The sequence below is a fragment of the Clinocottus analis genome, unplaced genomic scaffold (assembly GCF_023055335.1).
Source record: "Clinocottus analis isolate CAN_PGR_092001 unplaced genomic scaffold, fCliAna1.0.p SCAF_17, whole genome shotgun sequence".
Taxonomy (NCBI): domain Eukaryota; kingdom Metazoa; phylum Chordata; class Actinopteri; order Perciformes; family Cottidae; genus Clinocottus; species Clinocottus analis.
Window position 1 is genome coordinate 683,339 of NW_027175898.1, and position 19,092 is coordinate 702,430.

The 19,092-nt window shown below is 43.7% G+C and overlaps 1 protein-coding gene across 1 annotated transcript in view; it reads right to left on the reverse strand.

Moving 5' to 3' along the window:
- The window catches only part of babam2 (BRISC and BRCA1 A complex member 2), a 78,094-nt gene that overhangs the window by 18,386 nt on the left and 40,616 nt on the right, over window positions 1-19,092 (reverse strand). The window contains exon 7 of the mRNA XM_068580465.1: window positions 10,489-10,598. Coding sequence (XP_068436566.1) covers window positions 10,489-10,598 — 110 coding nt within the window. The remainder of the gene's footprint in view (window positions 1-10,488; window positions 10,599-19,092) is intronic.

A 19,092-nucleotide genomic window follows, 5' to 3' on the forward strand; every position in this document is an offset into this window, starting at 1 on the left:
AGCACTTGTGTTATCTGTCAGCATGCGCCACAATTTTAAACATTTCACCTCTCCTGCTGGGTTCATACAATATACGGAATTTACAGTCGTCAGTAAAATAATTACTAACTTACAGCCTGGCAATAATATGGAAAATTCAACCAAAGTGGTGAGACTCTGAGAGCCGATCAAAACAAGACTGCTATCTTATAACCGTCACGTGGGGTGTCGGCCTGTGGGCGTCGCTGGCTTCATTTAGTCCAAACTACCAAAATATCCACGCAACTTGGCTGTATTACTGGACCGACTTGCAGACGCTATGTGTCTATCTTTTGCCTCACCAGGTGTTAATGGTAGGTGCTAGCTGGTTAGCGTGCTCATTTAAGTTGTGTCTGCGACACAGAACACAAACTGATTTAAACGTCTGCGTTGTAACCTCTTTGTATTCTGCCGATAAAGTCAGCTCTTTTGTGTGTGCGTGTTTAAACCTAAAACACCCGACAGATCTTACACGCTTTAATAACTTGAAGTCTCCCACCACAAGCTGATGTAATCTTGACAACATCATCAAGGTTATTTTCTCCCGCTTGAGAAAGACAACATTAAAGACAGTTCTCCCCGTAAACCAGACAGAGTGCTGGGAGATCACTCAGCACGGTGATATGCTCTCTGTAACATGTTGTTTAGAAAAGGATTGACAGTGACTGTTCGGAGTCTGAGTGCGCCGCTATGATATGAATAGCATATTCATATCCTAGTTTCAAAATCTAAAGGAAACAATAGGTAACATGTTCCTGAAATTGTACGGCACCTATAATAATACACAATGTTCTCAGACCAGTATGAGCTTTTAAATTGCTTTAAACTGAGCTTCCTGTGGGTGGGCTCGCAATCCAGACATAATGGTGTTTTATTTTCTGAGTGGCACCCTGAAGAGTCCTCGCTTCAGTCTCCACTGGTGACATTGCTCTCGACACTACCCACACAGACCGGAGTCACCATGCAGACATGCTGCCTAACACAGCCTCTCTGAGCAATGCGACCCACTGTATGACATATTTACAGTAGACAGTGGGACATGCACGCCAGTAAACAAACACACACACACACTACAGCGACAGGGCTGCCTGTGACTTCATCAACCAAAGAGATTATCCTCCGTGACTCAGGTGGATGGTGACGAAGCTCAGTTTGTTTATTTGTGTGTGGTTTTGTACATGTGTGTGTGTGTGTATGACACTGTGCAGTGACAGCGTGAGAGCAGATAAAGGCTCAATTGGAAAAGAGGGCAGACATGATTCATTACCAAAGTGAAAGATGAGGCCAAGAAGAACTGTTTGGAGATTCAAATATGGTTTCAAAGGAGAGACATTTCCATTTTGATTGCCTTCTGCGTCTCCTAAAGCCGTGGGGGGAGGGGGTTCCTCAGAGGCCCGTGTATGACTCCGCTTGTTGACTGGGTGGACCACATAACGACCTGTTCTTCCTTTGGGACTGGACAAAGCGCCCGTGGCCTGTGGCAGTGGGAGTCCGTACTCTCTCGGTTGTCAGGGGACCAGCCTACGGTGCCGGATAATGTCTCGGATCCTCTATTCGTCCTCCATTTGGATGAAGCCAAATCAATAGGATTAATCAAGGCTGCAACCATTACAGTCTGACTTGTACATTATGATAAGGTTGGGCAACAGGGAAAACACAACAGTCGATACGTTTGGACATCAGTGTGGTTGCTACTGGTCGTGTGACCCTCAGAACGTTGTACTTTATACTGCTACCACTGTATATGACTGGGTTACTAACCCTTTGAACTAAATATATTTACGTGATGCACAGGATTACCAGTACAGTCAAAATTGTACAATAGTGCAACAAGTGGAACTTGTTCTCAACCCAACTCGTCAAACAAAAACAGGACTTTCACCAAGGAGACCGCTGTTAGTGTCCGACGTGAAACCCAGTGAACATTGACTCCTGAAAAGGTCCTGTTAGAACTGGTTTTACCTTTATTTACGTTATTTTTTCAGACTTTCCAAACAGCAGGGATGAATGTAGTTATTAAACACAGCTTATTTGAACTTGTGCGAGTGCTTCTGTTGTGTGAACCCAACCAAGTTTACCTAAAAACTAAGTAAAGCTTAGTCGGTAGTTTAGAATGGAAAGACACAATGCATGTAACAAATGGAAACTAACGGTGACTGTGGTTACAAGCATTAGAATTACTGACTTAATCGGACTGAAATCGTGTTATCCCTTTCATGTAAACACCTTTGTTCGAGTATTTGCGGTCCGACTACAATCCGATTAACACCCCTGGATAACTCGATCCGACTCGGTTGATAATTCGGTCATCGCGGCATGTAAACGGTGAATTGGATTGGGAACTGGACTATGCGTTTTAGCGCATGCTCGAGATCCCGCCGCCGTCCTCCCTCCCTCCCTCCCTCCCAGGTCGTGACCCGGAAGTCGAGTTGTCACTGCCGGGAGCTGGCCGGCAGAAACGAACAAACGTAAAAGTCAGCCGATACTACCTTCGGTGAGTGTCCCCGCTAGCTCACTGCTGTAGCCAGCTAGCGCTGCTGCTAGTTCCCTGTTTGCTCTCCGCGAGCTCCCCGACAACCACCGAAGGTAGCGGGGTTCTCTCCATTATGAAGAGTGAAGAAGTCAAGCGGAGATGGCTGTATCATCACTAGATGTAATGAAAACAGCGCCACCTATCGTATCAGATATAACATGCTTTCGGCCAATGATTCGATTTATTCACTGCCATGATTATTAGGATAATAGCAGTTGCCCCGAAAGATAGCATAGTCTGACTAAAGCAAAATTTGAATTGATACCGTCACTGACGATATCCTAATCTGACTATTGAGGGGTCCTAAGAGTGTCATAGTTTGAGACGCAGGACCACTGCTCAAGCCTCCGTAATTGAGGAGTTGGGAGTGAGAATGTGTTGGTAGCTGATGCAGTTTGAGACAGGCAGTGAATTAAGTCCATTGTTCAACGTCACACATCGAGCAAATGTTAGAGGTTAATCTTTTGCATCGCATTTGACATCTAGACTTCTGGTGGTGCAGAAATGTAATCGATAGGAATACATCATTAGAGAGGTGGCAAACGGTGTTGTTGCTGAGCTGCAGTTGCTGGGCTGCCGTCAAACAAAAATTTGCAAACTCTTAAGGAAGAATACCCTAAGAGTCATAAATACGGTATATTTCTTTGTATATTTAATTTTCAAACCATGTTTTTTTTAGGGCTTACAAGGAGCTTACGGTGTCACACACAAAATAAAATTAAAAATTAAATTGAGAGCAGAATATGTGTCTGTATTACATCTGCACCTCACAGTACTGGATACGTTTACGGTATGTAACCTTGCAAAATTTCAATATCCAATTTTTTCACCACTTCTTTGAACAAAGCTGGTCAGAGAACGCCTCAACATTTAATACAGATATTAAGCACAAACACGTGCTGCGCACTAAACGCTCGGGATTTAAGGCGGCCCACATATGTAGGAGACGTACATCCTCACAAGAAAGCGGAACCACAGGACTCACTGAACAAGGACTTACAGAAACAAAACGACACAATGAAGAGGTGTTCAATGAGACAAAGAGGAAGGGGAGAAAAGAAGTGGCAGAGCTCTTTGAGCTGCTGAGACAGAGAGAGGTGTCTGCACTGATATCCTTAAGACTGCCGAGTGGGTTTTGTGGTGAATTAATTTAATCAGACGGACAATTTCTCGACTGTGACAAGACGTTCTGCGAAACCTTGAAACACATCTGATCGAAAATGCAAAGATTTTCAAAGGCAATAAAACACCTCAACAGACCCTGGAGAAGGGACACACACAAGCTTTACACCCACACAGACTCACACACATTGGGCAGGCAGGCGTGTGCACGCACACACACACACACACACACACACACACACACACACACACACACACACACACACACACACACACACACACACACACACACACACACACACACACACCTACAGGCAAATGCAGATATACAAACATTAGTGCACCGCAGCCTAAAACTGTCTCTCTGTGTTGATTTTTCTGGGCTCTTAAATCTGGTTTGGGGGCAGAGACGGTGCCCACTCGATTCTTTTATGCCATGCAGCAGGTTTTCTGGGGGAAGGAGAGATGCATCCAACTCGTCTCATGGGCACCGCACAATCAGGTAAACGAGAAGCAAAGGCGAGAATGAGAGGCGCGATGAGTCTGGTTACAAAATGGTCGAGGAGAGGAGACGGTTACAAACAAATAAACAGAAAAGGGCGTGAAGGCGGAAGAAAAATTGTAGATGTGTAGTTGATGATTGTTACGGAGCCAAATTCATTCTGAATTACTGAGCGATCAGTTGTGGGTTTTGTGTGCTCTCTGTGATGCCGGTTTCTGTACTTCGAGTCTTCCTATTATAAAACAAAGTCGCCGAACCGGATTGGTCGAGTCTTGCCCTGCGTTGCATTTTCATTTGAATTTATTGTATCACACAATCTCCACGTTTCTTTTTCTCCAAGTAACGCTCTGACATCAGTGTGTGTTGTGTGTAGCGGTTTCATGGGAAGGTGTGGCGCTGTCTATAGTAATGAAACAGATCTATAGACAGACTGGAGGTTGTAAATAGGCTGGAACCGACCCCCAATATCAGTTATTCCCTCACATGGAGATAAATTGAAAGTTAGTTTCGAATTATGTTAACGGCATTATTAATAGGCTGATATTTATCACAAAACAGACTATAGATCATGTTATATTTGTTATGTACTGAATGTAATTTTGTCTGTGTGAGTTAACTTGGTGGCAATTGAGAGCTAAAGAAAATGAACGATTTTCTAATCGAATTTGCTGTGAAAAACCAAAAGCAGTTCTATGTACAATATGAAATGATGAAAAAATGTACAGACAGCACTGCCGAAAGCCACAGCTGGATACTCTAATGTACGTTAGCTCCGAAGAAATATTTGGCAGCCTTATGTGAGATTTATGTTAAAAAAATATTCCACAGGGATGGATACATTTGATCTGCGTATTCTGAACATCTCTGCGCAATCCGATTGCTAGCTATTTGTATCTTTAATTGGACTCGTCTCTTTGGTATTAAATCTATGTCAATAAAATCCCAACCCACTTCTTACTAGTGACCCTACTACTGACCTGTCTCCTACCTATTCTGTTTCATTTGCATAAGAAAATCTTCCTCTCTTTATTCTCCTTCTTTCCGGTCTGATCATAGCACGACCTCCAATGCAACAATAGCTGATAAAGAAATGATTTGGCTTGACAACAAAATCTGCCGCCTTCTCCGATGGTTCGCATTCATACATTCTTTAAATGTCTAAATCTATTTAACACCTAACAGCGAGTTTAAATGAGCAAGAAGAATAAATCACAGGCGGCTATACGCAGCGTACCACCACGGCTTTCACAGTATATTTTCTTCTAGACGGCCCTGTAAAACGTTACATAACCAACGAACACTGAATGTTAAGCAGGTGAATCTGTAAGCCGGCAGAAGAAGCAGTGATTTGACTTCTGGTAATCAATCGTTTTCCACAAAATAAATAAATAAATAAAGCAAACGCGGTGGTGCAGTCCCATCAAAGAGACTGAGCAGAGTTGCTGCAACAGTCTGTACATTATCGGGAAAAATGTGGGTGTCTGTCGGGGTGTTTCGACAGGTTTTCTTTTCTTTTTTCTTCTTCTTCCTTTGCCACTCTGTGAGGCAGAACACATTACGGCGATGGTCTGTTTGAAGACAGGGGAAGAAGGAGTAACGGAGAGAGCAAGAAAGAGAGAGGAAGAGGGAATAGAAATCGAGGTATAACGCTTGTAGCTCAGGGGGGCTTACGAGTCTGCGTTCAGAGCCCCTCAGATCCGAGCCCCTGCTGAAAGGAGAGTAAAAGTGAGATATCAAACAACTCAGGAGCGATGAAAGAGGAGAGTAGAGAGGTGCGGGAAACCAGAGAAGGAGAGTGAGGGAAAAGCTCTCCTCTCCCGTGTGTTGTTGTTTTCTTTTTTTTTGTGTGTTTGTTTCCTTCCTTTCCTCGCTGCGTTTCAGCGGAGCGACCTCGCTGGGTAGAGCGCGGCTCTTCTCTCTCTTTTAAGTCCCACTCACTCTCTCGGTTCCCTTTGAGGATCAGCCAGAGGGATCAGCAGAGGAGAGGGAGTGATGGAAAGAAAAAAAAACACACACCAAAAAAAAAAAACGGAGAAGCATGGCGAGAAGAGAGACGGGCCACAGACATGTGGGGGGAGGGGTGGAGAGATATGACCGAGTAGCAAAGAGTTTAACAACTGGTAAAGGGGAATTAAAAAAAAGTGAGGTAGACAGGACAGCAGTGAAGGATGAGGGAGCGAGGGAGGGAGGGAAGGAAGGATGGAGAATGAACGGACAAACGTTCTCGTGGAGCCTCGGAGCAGAACCCCGGGGCCTTTTGGACAGACACTGCATATAGTTGATATAAAACCCAGCGCTGCCTAAATGAAAGCTTTTGTTTGCTGCACTGTAAAGACAAACTTTTTGTTGCATTTGGGACAAATCAGCTGGTTGTCATCAAGTCAACCGGGACAGAACTCTCCAAATGTATTCCCGGTGACATGTCTGCAGCTTCTGGTCCGGTTTCAAATGTTGGAATACTTGTGCTGCACTCGGCGCTGTTGGCCTGTCCTCCACGTCAGTCATTTTCAGTTTACTCACGTTCGTACAATTTCGTCGGCTGGCTGATTTAAATCGACGGAGTAGTGAAAAACAAATTTAGCCACCAAGTCTTGCACCAAAGCGCCACTTGAAATCTTGCGTTGAACAACAGATGTGCTCATACAATTCTTGGAATGACGTCATTCGGCATTAAAAAGTTGAAGATTAATCGGCCCTACAGCGGCGTTATCAGTTAAATGAGAGTTTGGGCCACTACTTTTCCACACCGTTCATGTAAAACCGCACTTCACCATTTGTGGATCGTAGTAACGAATTAATGTGTGTTTTAAATTATTATGTAATTTCTAAAACAATGTGATTGAGGTTCATTCATCCAACCGGGTGATCGAGGAAGCTCTGAAAGGTTCCCCTTTGTCTCTCCCTCATCCTCCTGCTGATCCAACATCAAGTGAGTAAGGTGTGTGTGTGTGTGTGTGTGTGTGTGTGTGTTTGTGTATATAGCAGTTCTCTGTAGCTCTAAGGACTCCAAATCTGGGACGATGATGGTAAAAAACAGTAAAAAGTGAATTGACAGGACGGCAGTATAGCAAGAACAGATATGCGTGGACAAATGAACGATGAATTCAAAGAAAAAAAAGGAAAAAAAAGGAGGACAAACGGCAGAATGATTGATGAAGAGTTGGACTGACGGAAGGATTGCAGACATAAAGAACCTCAGAACGTTTTGACGCTGAATAGATGTTGATACGACAGCCTGTACCAACACTGAAATCCAGTGGTGCCAAAAAAGCTAAGCCAATTTCTGGAGCTGTCCGCCGCTGCTGCTCCTTCTTTCACCATCTCATAAGACGAGAGCTGATTTAAACAATTCCCGAAGCCGTCTTGATGTGAATTTCACTCTGGCATTATGTGATACTGTGAACATTCGTTCAAGCTTGGGCTTAACACAGGGAGCCCCTGATCGTCCCCGTCTATCAAAAAACAGAGAGGATGTCCAGGACGACTGCTGCAAAACACGAGGTCTTCCTCATCACTGGAGCCAACGTAGAGAAGGCGGGCAGAGGACTAACGAGGGTCAGCGGGGACAAGGACATGGGCGAGCGCATCCGCATTCTAAATGAAGAAACATCCACAGTAAATGCAACACAAACGCACGCGCAACAACAAACTCACGAGCATGCAAGCGTTTGTTTTCAAACAACGGTGAAGAAGACATACATTCTTTTTCTTTTTTTTCCCGCCCTGGGTCATGAATTAACGCACTCCCACACAGCTGACAAAAAAGGTGCACAAAGGCATGTAAGCGGAGCATATTCATGCATGGCCTTAATATGCATATGTGCCGAGATCTCGCAAGACAAAAGAGGCAACAGGAGGAGAGGGGTGGTGAACGAGAGCTTGGCTTCGACGCGGCTAAGCCTCTGCATTTTTTTGGGATTTGTCTTAAAAAGGGGTTTTAGATGAGGGGTTTGTTCTATAGCCCCCCCGCTTCGCCAGCAACCACCCCTCTCCATCCGCTATAGCTTCTTGCTCTCCACTTCCACATGCCTTTAGCCTTCTTCTGTCGGTTCTCCTTACACAACTGGCAGTGGAGAGGGCTCTCTCTCTCCCTCTCTTAAACAATCGCTGCATCAAGGGCCCGACTTCACGTCTCCGTCACAAAAGAAAGAGCAAACGCTTTTTTCTTGTAATTGTTTTTTAAATCACAATCTGTAATTGTGCCTTTACACTTTATCGTCTCTTCCTCCTCCATGCTTTCAAGGAGACGGCGTTAGTTAAAAGATTAAAAAAAATACATATATATCTCGGAGGTTGAGCAACATCAAGGTTAGTAGATACATATACTGCCATCAGGATATTTTGTTGCTGTTGCTGCATGGATCCTGTCACACTTTATGCTTTACATATCCGAAATACAGGCAGGTTCCCAAACATGTAAATGTTTCTTAAATTGACTCTGTTACACTGTCTCTTAGCTTTTAATTTGTTTTCTGTCTGTAACTGTGTTTTTATGTTGCTGCCTGTTTTGGCCAGGGCTCCCTCGAAAAAGACTCTCCTGGTTAAATAAAGGTTTGAATAAAAAATTAAATAAAAATACCGGAGAGCAGGATTGTGTGTGTGTGTGTGTGTGTGTGTGTGTGTGTGTGTGTGTGTGTGTATGCATATACCTGCTCTAATGCTTGTGCTGGATGTGAGAAATAAGATGCAACTTAAATAAGAGAGAGAAATAGAGATCATGAGATGAAAAGGGGAGGAGGGATTAGATTTGTGTAAAAATGAAAAATAAAGACAACCGGTGAGGAGGACAAAAACGAGAGGAGCCACAGATGAGCATGGGAGACGGAGATGAAATAGGAACGTTAGGAGACAGAATGATGGGAGAGAGAGAGAAGGAATGAAGGGAGAGGGGGAGAGTGGTAATAGTCGAGGTGTGTATGTGTGTGTGTGTGCGCGGGGGGGGAGCAGAGGTCTCTTAACCTTGTGCGACGGGCCGTGTGCTTGTAAATAAACATCAGCCTGAGATTATTCCGAGCACGAAGGCCCAGACTGTGGGGCCCCGAGGTCAGAGTGGGCCCATACCTGGCTCTGTCTCTTGCTTACACATACACATACACACACACACACACACACACACACACACACACACACACACGCGCGCACGCACACGCACATCCTCTTATCTACATCCACACCAAACACAAATACGTTGTGTTAGGGCCTATTCAAATACTGGTGCATACACACAGACACATAAAAACAGACACATATATTTGGGATAAAAAATAAATAAAAAACACAAGCATGAACACATATAAACACACACTCACCGGAACACACAGACACACAAATGTAAAGTGACAAAAGCACACAAATACATGCGCGTGCTAAATCTAGCTCGACAAAAAAAAGTGTATTTGAACAAAGGGAATATGCACACTGCTGATGTACCCACTCACACAGTGCCCACAGAAAACATTGCACACAAGCCTACACACACACACACACACACACACACACACACACACACACACACACACACACACACACACTCTGTACTGTTAACACCCCAGATGTCTGCAGACATCCAGTCATCCTAAGCTCAGACGCTGTGTGTCATCCATCTAATTTTTTTGTTTTTTTTGTTCTTCCCTTGTTTTTGAGGAACCGACTGATGGGTACAGACATTGGGATATGGGATTATTCACAATGATATAACATGGCGGGAGATTCACGGCACACTCGCACTAATCCGTCAGCAAATTCAGAAGCATCATGGAAATCGGAGGCGGAGCGAGTGGGGCCCCGGTGCGGCTTTAAAAGCACCTTCTCTTCACTTGTGAGTTACCACAACAAACTTTTTAATTTCCCCCTCTTCTAATGACGATATGGTAATTTTAACATTATGGACTCATCTCCAGACTATTTTGAAGGTGTCAACCCAGGTTTGTTAAAGTTTATGATGATGTCTTTAGATGTGTTGTTCTGTCAATGTGACAAAAAAGAGAAACATCGGACATCTCAAGACTTCAGAGGTTGAACACTTGAAATTTACTTTAAAGATGAATCGGTTATCAAAATTGTTTGTGTTTATTTTTTTCTAATCGTAGTTCCATAGGAAAATTGATCGTGGATGTTTAATAATACAATGTTTTTTTTTTACTTAAAACGCAGTGACAGAACTCTATAGTCCATCAAACTTTAATTGAGAGAAAAGAAAGTTGATAATTGCAGTTTACGTAAGGATGAATCTAGTTGATTGGCACTTATTGTTTAATTTCAAGGCTCTTCGGGTCCCAACATTTGGATTTGTTTGTATATGTGATGTGCTTACTGTTCAATGCTGGGGGAGAGGTAGAGTTTTGGGAAGACTTGGGTGGCCTCAGCATCCTCAAAGCTCACAGAGAGAAGGGCAACGTCCTCTCCGGGGTCCACCGCTGTGTCCTGAAAAAGACAAAACTGTTAATGCTACTCCGTAAAACCACCATCTCCAGGTAAAACACCCTTGACATGAAGGGGGGACTCGTTTACATAACCACAGCCTGCAACGACTTCCCACACTTTGTTGGGATAGTTAAGAGTTAAGGACTGGGGTTAGCATGCAATAAACCAGTTCATAAGAGGTTAACGCGTTTAAAGGCTAATCCGCATCATTCTTTGAAGCATACCGATTCCTCTCGGTTTTCAATGTAAGGCTGTAAGTTTTAAGGTCGTCACTTTTCCATAAAATAAGCTCCCTTTGTTGCTGAACTTTTTTGTTTTGCTTCAGCAGTTTGAGAGTCAATTTGAGTTCTTAAAAATTAAGTCATATATAACTTTTGGAATTTCAAGTTGTGGCGGTAAACCCCAAAAGTGGATTTGATCAAAATCTGACGGGATCGAGATTCAAGACAAAGTTTAAGATGGGATTTAAACCCAAACCCCGGGGATCACACACTCCTGTGTCTGCACAACAAGTGTGCAAGTCCCAAAATCTTGAGGAGACGGAGAAGAGAAGAGGAAAGACACCAGAAGAAACATCTGTTTCGTTTCATGCCACATTAGCTTCAACAGCTGCACTGCGCGGCTGAGCTGATGACTGGGAGCGCCAATCAAATCATGTGTGAGATGGATGCAGAGGCCACCCGGAGCGGCTCTCTGCAAACCTCGTCTGTCTCTCCGAGGTTCTAATTTCTCCTTCTGTGATGTTTTTCCTGGAGCGTGGCTACTTCTCAGGCACTGTCATTAGCGCGATTCCACATCAAGTACCATTCTGGGCTCCCTCTCTCCCGACAGAGGCTCGGCGGCGTTAATCAAATGTCTTACAGATGGTTTGAACTCATCCATTTGTTATAATCGCTCCCTGCCGTGGTGAGAGGAAATCTAACCACCACACATGATGGACAGAGGCACAGCGCAACCAGTTTGCAGCATAGCGGCCTCAAACGTGATCGGGCTCATTAACTGATTACACACACTCTGCTGATCACAAAAAACAAACTGACCGCTATTTGAGGGGGAAAAAAAACATAGCTGAGTGGGTGGAAAAATACATTCCTTCACTGCACATTTCTTCTCCAAGCAGAGTGGAATTAATTTTTCTGCATGTAATCTAATGACTTTCACCATCATTTCATTTTAAAACAAAAAAAAACAAACAATCAAATGAACATAACATCATTAAAGCATGGGATACAAATACATGGGGACCTTTAATTAATAAATCGTTCTTGAATACACAGTGCATTTAGACAACAGCTCTGCTGACTATCATGCAGTCGGACTTGTCATGACGGATGCATTAGTGGGTAAAGACATAAAGAGTAGAAGGGAGGCATTGAAAGACAGCGGGGTGTGTGGCATCCAAAAGTGTTGCCTGATGGAATCAGCTCACATCAATACAGTCTGCATCAGTAAACAAGAACTGCTCTCTGTCCCGCAGCAGCGTTCGCGGCTCTGCCGCTGACGATATGGGACAGATAGGAACAGGCGTAGGGCTGTGGTGGAGGTGGGGGCTCTGGGAAAAGATTGTTTTGCTCCAGTTTGTAGCTGTCAAGTCCCGTTCTCATCCTCAAAGGTGATTTAATGGATGCTCCCTTTGGACTGGGACAGAGTAAACAGACAGATGAGAACCAACAGGAAGGTGAGAGGGGCCAGGAGAGGAACATAGGGCAGCTCTGCAGCAGACAATGCTCCGATTCGGCTGGACTATGGGCGCTGTTGAAAAGGGAGCCTTTTGTGGAATGATTCAGACTCATCTCATCCCAGCAGACAGCAAGGGACTGTCACAAGTCATATTGCATCAAAGAAACAAACAAACACGAACTAAAGGCAGACCCTTTTAACTTTTAGCTAATGCCATTCAAAAGCAATCTGCTATGCAAATGTAGATGACAATATTATTTGACCTTGTTTAAGTGTAACTATACATCAAACTTTTTCGTGTTTATTTCACAAAACTCAACTTTTATACACAACTTGTAAGGAACACATACACACATACAGGATCCAGAGTAATCTGTTCTCGTGAATGAGCCTGAAACAAAATAACATTTAAACACGAGTAAGAATCTACAGCCACATTATTGGCTCTTTGTATTAGGACTACTTTATTTACAGCCTCAGTCACTAAGCTGTGCTAAAACATAGATTTCACATAAGCATACTAAGTTATGAAATGATGTTCACCACCTATAAGTCTCTTAAGGTGGTTGTGGTCAAAGTTAGGCATTGACCTCAAATGGTTAAGATAAGACATTAACCGCCAATAGTTAAGGTGAGGTATTGACTGACAGTTGGTAAGGTAAGGCATTGACCTCTAATGGTTAAGGTAAGGCATTGACCGTCAATGGTTATAGTGAGGCATTGACCTCAGCAAGTCAAAGCTTGACCCGATATATAGTCAAGAGGAAATGTTAGATATCTCCAATGGCCATTGGAAATGTTTTTTGGCAAATAACTGTGGATGGACCAACTGACAAATGTATTTATTACAATATTGTAATAAGAAAGTCAGTCAGTGAGAGAAAGTTGACTAATCGTTGGATAATAAAACCGATTCAATAGAGTCTCAGAGGGAGGGAGAGAGAGAGAGAGAGAGAGAGAGAGAGAGAGAGAGAGAGAGAGAGAGAGAGAGAGAGAGAGAGAGAGAGAGAGAGAGAGAGAGAGAGAGAGAGAGAGGAGACAAGACAATTGTGATTGTCCAATATGTTTGTCTCTAAAGACCTTGCATTGCTCAATTTTAATGATCCCATTTTATGGCAAAAAAGGGTTCTGTGCTCCTTGAAGTGGCATGTTTAAAGTATATTAAAGTGTAGAGGGCAATACAAATGCTTTACTTGACAGCTGGTTTTGGTTATGGAATACACAGCGTGCTGAAGTGGTGTCCTTGCAGTGCGGTGGTAGTTTAGAGGCATTTAAAAACTTTCTCATGATTTCTTTCTCCCAAAAAACTATGTAAATCCTCTCCAGGAAGTTGTGAAAGGATAGCGTAATGTGAACAAAAAATTACCTTTCAACCTACCTGCCTTGAAACCATTACTTTAATTGAAACAGAAGAGCTCTTTCTTTTGTAATGCAATGAAAGCTCCCAAATGGCCGTTAATGTTTCCGTGCTCATACACACAACTTAAGCCCTTTTAACCAAATACACTTTAGGGCAACTGCTGCTTGCTTATGTAAAGAGTAAGTAGAGAAGCAGCTTTAAAAAAAGCTTCTGCTCAACAGGCCACAGGCAGGACCTTAATGAAGAGACTTTTTCATTGGTAAGTAATGAGCACTGAAATGGCCTGGGTCAGAGGGGGTGTGCAGGGGTCCTGCAGGGGCGGTGGTTGGATGTTAAAGCAGTATTTACAACATGCCCTGAGGGCATGTGACTCAACTGCTCAAGGACTGGATTCAAGAAAGCGGGCAAGGAGTGTGCACGTGCATGTGTGTGTGGACATCAAGGTTAGAGGGTGCCTCCGAGTCAAACACTTTTCACGTGGCCGCCACCACCCTGCGTCCTCCATCCTGCATCCTTCTTCCTCCTTCAGAGACACGGGTGCACAAACACGCACATACGCACTTCTTCCTTGTGTCCGCCCTTGTGTCTCCCGATGCCCCAGCCTCTGGCATCTCCTCTGTGTCGCATGTGACAGGTTGGAGATGTGACAGCTGTCCTCATGCCAGACCAAGTCTGGCCAAAGTCGCAACACACACAAACACACTCATCTGCAAATGCTACACGGGGGCTCCACTGCAGGGCTGGTACGGAGGAGGTAAGGGCACTTTATCCGCCTTCTTCGCCCAACTTTAAATGTCATGCCCAACGTAATGGGGCGACTTGACTGACAGCATGGTTGTTGTGCAAGGACATGTCCAGCTTCTAGGCGAGTGGCGTAAAGTGCCCTTGTACATGTGCTGGACACACAATGAGTTCAAGGTGGCTGCTGAAATTCAGGTCGGACAATTTTTAAAGGGATTCCGGATCTTCACTTGGTGATCAAAGCTCGGTTGGATCGCTTTCTCAAAGAACACATTTGGTTTTGTTAAAACACACATTGGCCTGGTTAATATAGTTAAGTTAAAATTATGTAAAAGCCGTCAATTTAATACTAAAGCAGACCAAACAACTGGGCAGGGACCGCTTGAAAATGATTGTCTCGGTCAGCTTCCAAGTGGACTCTGGTGCGCTTTGCTGGAATAGTAGTTTAGCAACCAGTGCCACACACACATACTTACTTACTACTGTTAATATTAGCGTTGGGATGCGCAACAAGTATCAAGCTCACTCAATATTTCTAGAGAAATGTTCTCGGTGGTGTGAATGCCGATTCTGCGGCACACTATTGTTCTTATAATTTGTATTATTTTGACTTCTTCTGTTGTTTTTTTTTATTTTGGTTGCCTGCAGCTTCTGCATATATTCAGCGACAGAAGCCATTCAATCATAAAAATCCAGCTTTTTAAGCATACATGTGCTCTCTTACAACTTTATTTTTCAAAAATTTACTAATACTCCTAGAAATTCCTACAGTTAACCATTGTGCGTATCAGCTCTTTGTCAGTATTCAGGTGTATGTAAAAAGTCAAAACTCAAATAATGGCTCCAGATACAAACTCTTTTTCAATTGTTTGCAATTCTTTTGCACAAAACAACATTGCAATATCCTGTAAGAAATGTTAAAACAAGTTGCATTGCAGCAGTAAAATGTATCTTCCATGTCAAGAGCCTTGAAGAGAGAGTAAACACAACCATCAGCCAGTACAACAAGCCAAATAATACTTTGGATGAGACAACAGACTGAATTGAATGGATGTCTGATATACTGAATTATGTGTAGCATTTTCATAAGTTTGACAGAGACTTGCGTGGTCGCACCCTGAGGGCGGGTACGCACAGGGTCAAGGTGGCAGCTGCCAAAATGTCTCATTGCGTGACATGAAATGTTCTGATTGAGAAAGAGAGTTGAGGATATTGTTCCTAATGATGTGGAGCTGCTGCTTGTTGGGAGGGGATGAGCAGAGATGTGGTGTACTCCAGGGGCCATGATGAGCCTCCATCTCAAAATACAGAACATGTAAGCGCAAGTCACCGCAACCCAAATTGACACGCATGTCCAAGATATTACCCGAGAGGACCGAGTGTCCTCTTGGGTAATATCTGACCTATCCTGCGCCTGTCCCTCTCTTCCTTGAACTCTCCATTCGAGTGGACCATGCGCTCACATTTTTAACTGATGATTAACCAGGCGACTTTGCGTCACCCACATAGTTGCACCTCATGCCAGGGCTCAGTTTCTGGCATGAGGACAATAGGCAAGAGATTACAGAGCACACATGCTGCACCTGCAACCGTGTTGGTAGAACAGGACCCGAACACACCTCAACACCTCCCTGCTGCTGCAGCCACAAAAGCTTTGTGCATTGGGTGTGTTTGCAAACTGAAGAAAAGGAATATGCTTGTGTGCGTGCCTCTCTTTGTGGAGCATGCAAAGGCTTTCAGTGCGATAGGGTGTGGCAACACATGCAAACCTTCCAGAATGTTCTCAAGTTAATTGGTTTTGTGAATGTGGCCATGCCACCCAATTTTAAGCCGGCCTTTGAAATGTTAGTGCAAATACTGCAGAGTTCCTCTGAATCAACGACGAGTTAGTTAGTAGTGGTAAGTGAGGAAATATGGTGACAACACAGTAACTTTTGATGTGATTGATACTTTGTGGCTGCAATTTTCATTTCAGTTGAGGGGCCAAGTGTTCTCAGTTATCGACTTCATTGAAAGACAATGGACCGATCCAAAAGGTACTGCAGTCAAGTACAACAGAAACAAAAGAAGCTGCAACAACTGGAAACAAGTCACAAGTGCAGTGTGTTGCAAAATATCTCGACAGTGGCGTCTCCACACCAACAACCCACACGCTGAGCCTCCGCTGCTTGGAAATGAGACGGAATGAAACACCTATTACTGAGTCATAGCCACTGGTGAAACACAGCTTAATGCAACCAGCTGGGCCAAGTGTACAGTCAATATGGGTCTTTAGCAGGGACTCAATGCATACTTAATGCATAGAACAGTTGAGAGTTGTCGAAAAAGTTTTGATTTTTCATCATTCTGGGGCTCCACTTCTCTCCGCAACTGTTTACGTCAATATCTGGCAGATGACTAACACAAATGCCACTGCGACACTCACACGAGCTGATTGTAATTTCACTGAAACGCGACTCATATGTGCAACTGTGGCCAAGTGTCACTGATAGTGTGTCACAAATGGCATGTCACCGCAGTGATCTGGTCTTTGCTGTACTGCCTGTGTGAACATCCAGTGTGTGTGTGTGTGTGTGTGTGTGTCCGTGACGCTAGGGGCCTGGGACCCGTAAGGGTGACTCAAGTATGTGTTTGCATGTGGATAACAGCATGCCTGTGTGTTTCGAGAAATGAACGAATGCATGTATGTTCACGCTGATGACACAACACAGGGTGACCAACAAGTCAAGTGCCACATGACTTCTCGACCTTGTGGTAACTGCATCATCGTGTGTAACATTTTCAATCTCAAATATGTTTTTCTTTCACAAGTTTTGTGTGATCAGAGATCACATGTGAAAGTAACACGAGCACTCACCGCAAACTTCCATCTGAAAAAGGCCAGACTTGGAGCGGAGGGTCTAACACACTGGGTCGCTTATCGTGGCATTTTCTGGGGGTGATAATTGTAATTAGATTAATATTGCTTCACTGGCAATGTTGCAGGGTGTTTTTGTCCCACTGCGCAGTTAATGAGACTAATCCGGTCATTTGAACCACTGCAGCCCCTTACCCCTATTTGAGGACCGATGGGACGCTGGGCCTAAATAACCGTGAAATAAAGCATTTACTGCCTATTGGTCCATGCCATGTGAGGAAAAAATATATTTGGTTCAAATAGCTTGAACATGTTCTCCGTTTGAAAGCATTATTCAATTTAAAATCAACCTTAAATAACACGCTGCACGCACTTCTAACTTCTGAGACGTGTTGCTGAATGAAGCTGCGTGACTACAACAGTAACAATAATTATATTTATTACTATGAACTGCTGAAAACGTCAGATTCCCTGTTTTCTTACTGTTACCACACAACTGTAACCTGCGACACCACGAGGGAAAAACATCCTCCTGTGTCCAGCTGTACAGTTGGTAAGAATCACGTGAAAAATAATAGCTTTGAAATTAGGGTTGTGGTTTGATAGCATTTCATTCAATCTGAAACATTTAAAATCCATCATTTATTAATTTTTCACTCGTAAATAAATATTCATCAAATTAGTTTGCCAAAGGTTGGGTTACGATTACTCCTGATTGACTCTTTATGCATGGATGGACCTTTTTGTTTTTTCTTTCAAATACCAGCTTTAAAATGTGGATTTACAATCTGTTAGCATGAGTATATGGGTTCAACGGTCACCGGAGAATTACTGTAATCTCACCGTTACAAAATAATAAGAACTGTAGGGTGGACAGTTCAGGGCATAAGGTAATAATAGTGTATAATAATATAGCGCCTCCTTGTCTCCACCCACATCTTGAGAAATACCTTTGCAACAATGCACCATTTTTTTATACATTCAAGCATATAAAATTGTTTGAGTGGAAACCCAAAATACAAGCACCAACCTTACAATGAGCGTGATGCGTCTACTTTAAGCTTTTGTACGTTGCTTTGAAGAAACGAAAAGGAAGGCAGAAGGAACACTCTTGCAGGAAAAGTCAGATTCTTTGTTATTGTGGGCTTTTTTTTTTCCTTCAAGTCATTGGTAAGCCAAGGGTAAGCAAAGGCCAAGACAAATGAGCACAGACAGGCAACATATAGAGACACAATTTCCCCCTGAAGCCACCAATGTGTTAATAAAAAGCCTCCAGAAGGCGGTATGAGGCGTGCAGAAGAACAAGGAATTGAGCGTTAAATGAAAGCTGAATAACATCAGGGTTGAAGTCAGAATAACAAAGGATTAGGAAGAACATTTGGAGGTGTTAAAGAAAAAGGAAAGAAAAAAAAACACATATAGATAGTGTACAACTTGATGTAGAGCGAAGGCGGAAAGTAGGCCAAATAGAAGTAATTCCATGGAGGCGTGGAGAAGTGTGGGGTGGCGGAGGAACAGTTGGAGGATGGGCGAGGAGGGAGGTGGGGGTTCTCTTGAGACCGTAATGCTGGAAACCTCTGATGCTCAGCTGGGGGTATAAGCAGGTGGGTGGGAATCTTTCATTTGGAGATGCGGTGTGGGTGGTTATGGGGGAGGGGGAGAGGGTTTCGGGGTTGGGCCATTGTAGATCGCAGATTCGCCGAGAAAGAAAAGGAGGCGGAGTGACCTTTGGTATCAGGGAGCCACGTAGCACATCGGGGGTCACTGGAGCATTAGGGAGTGGATTTAAGCTCTGTGCTCTCTACGCGTCCCTCCTGAGGCCTTAATTTTTTTCTCTGTTTTAATTCACCGACTCC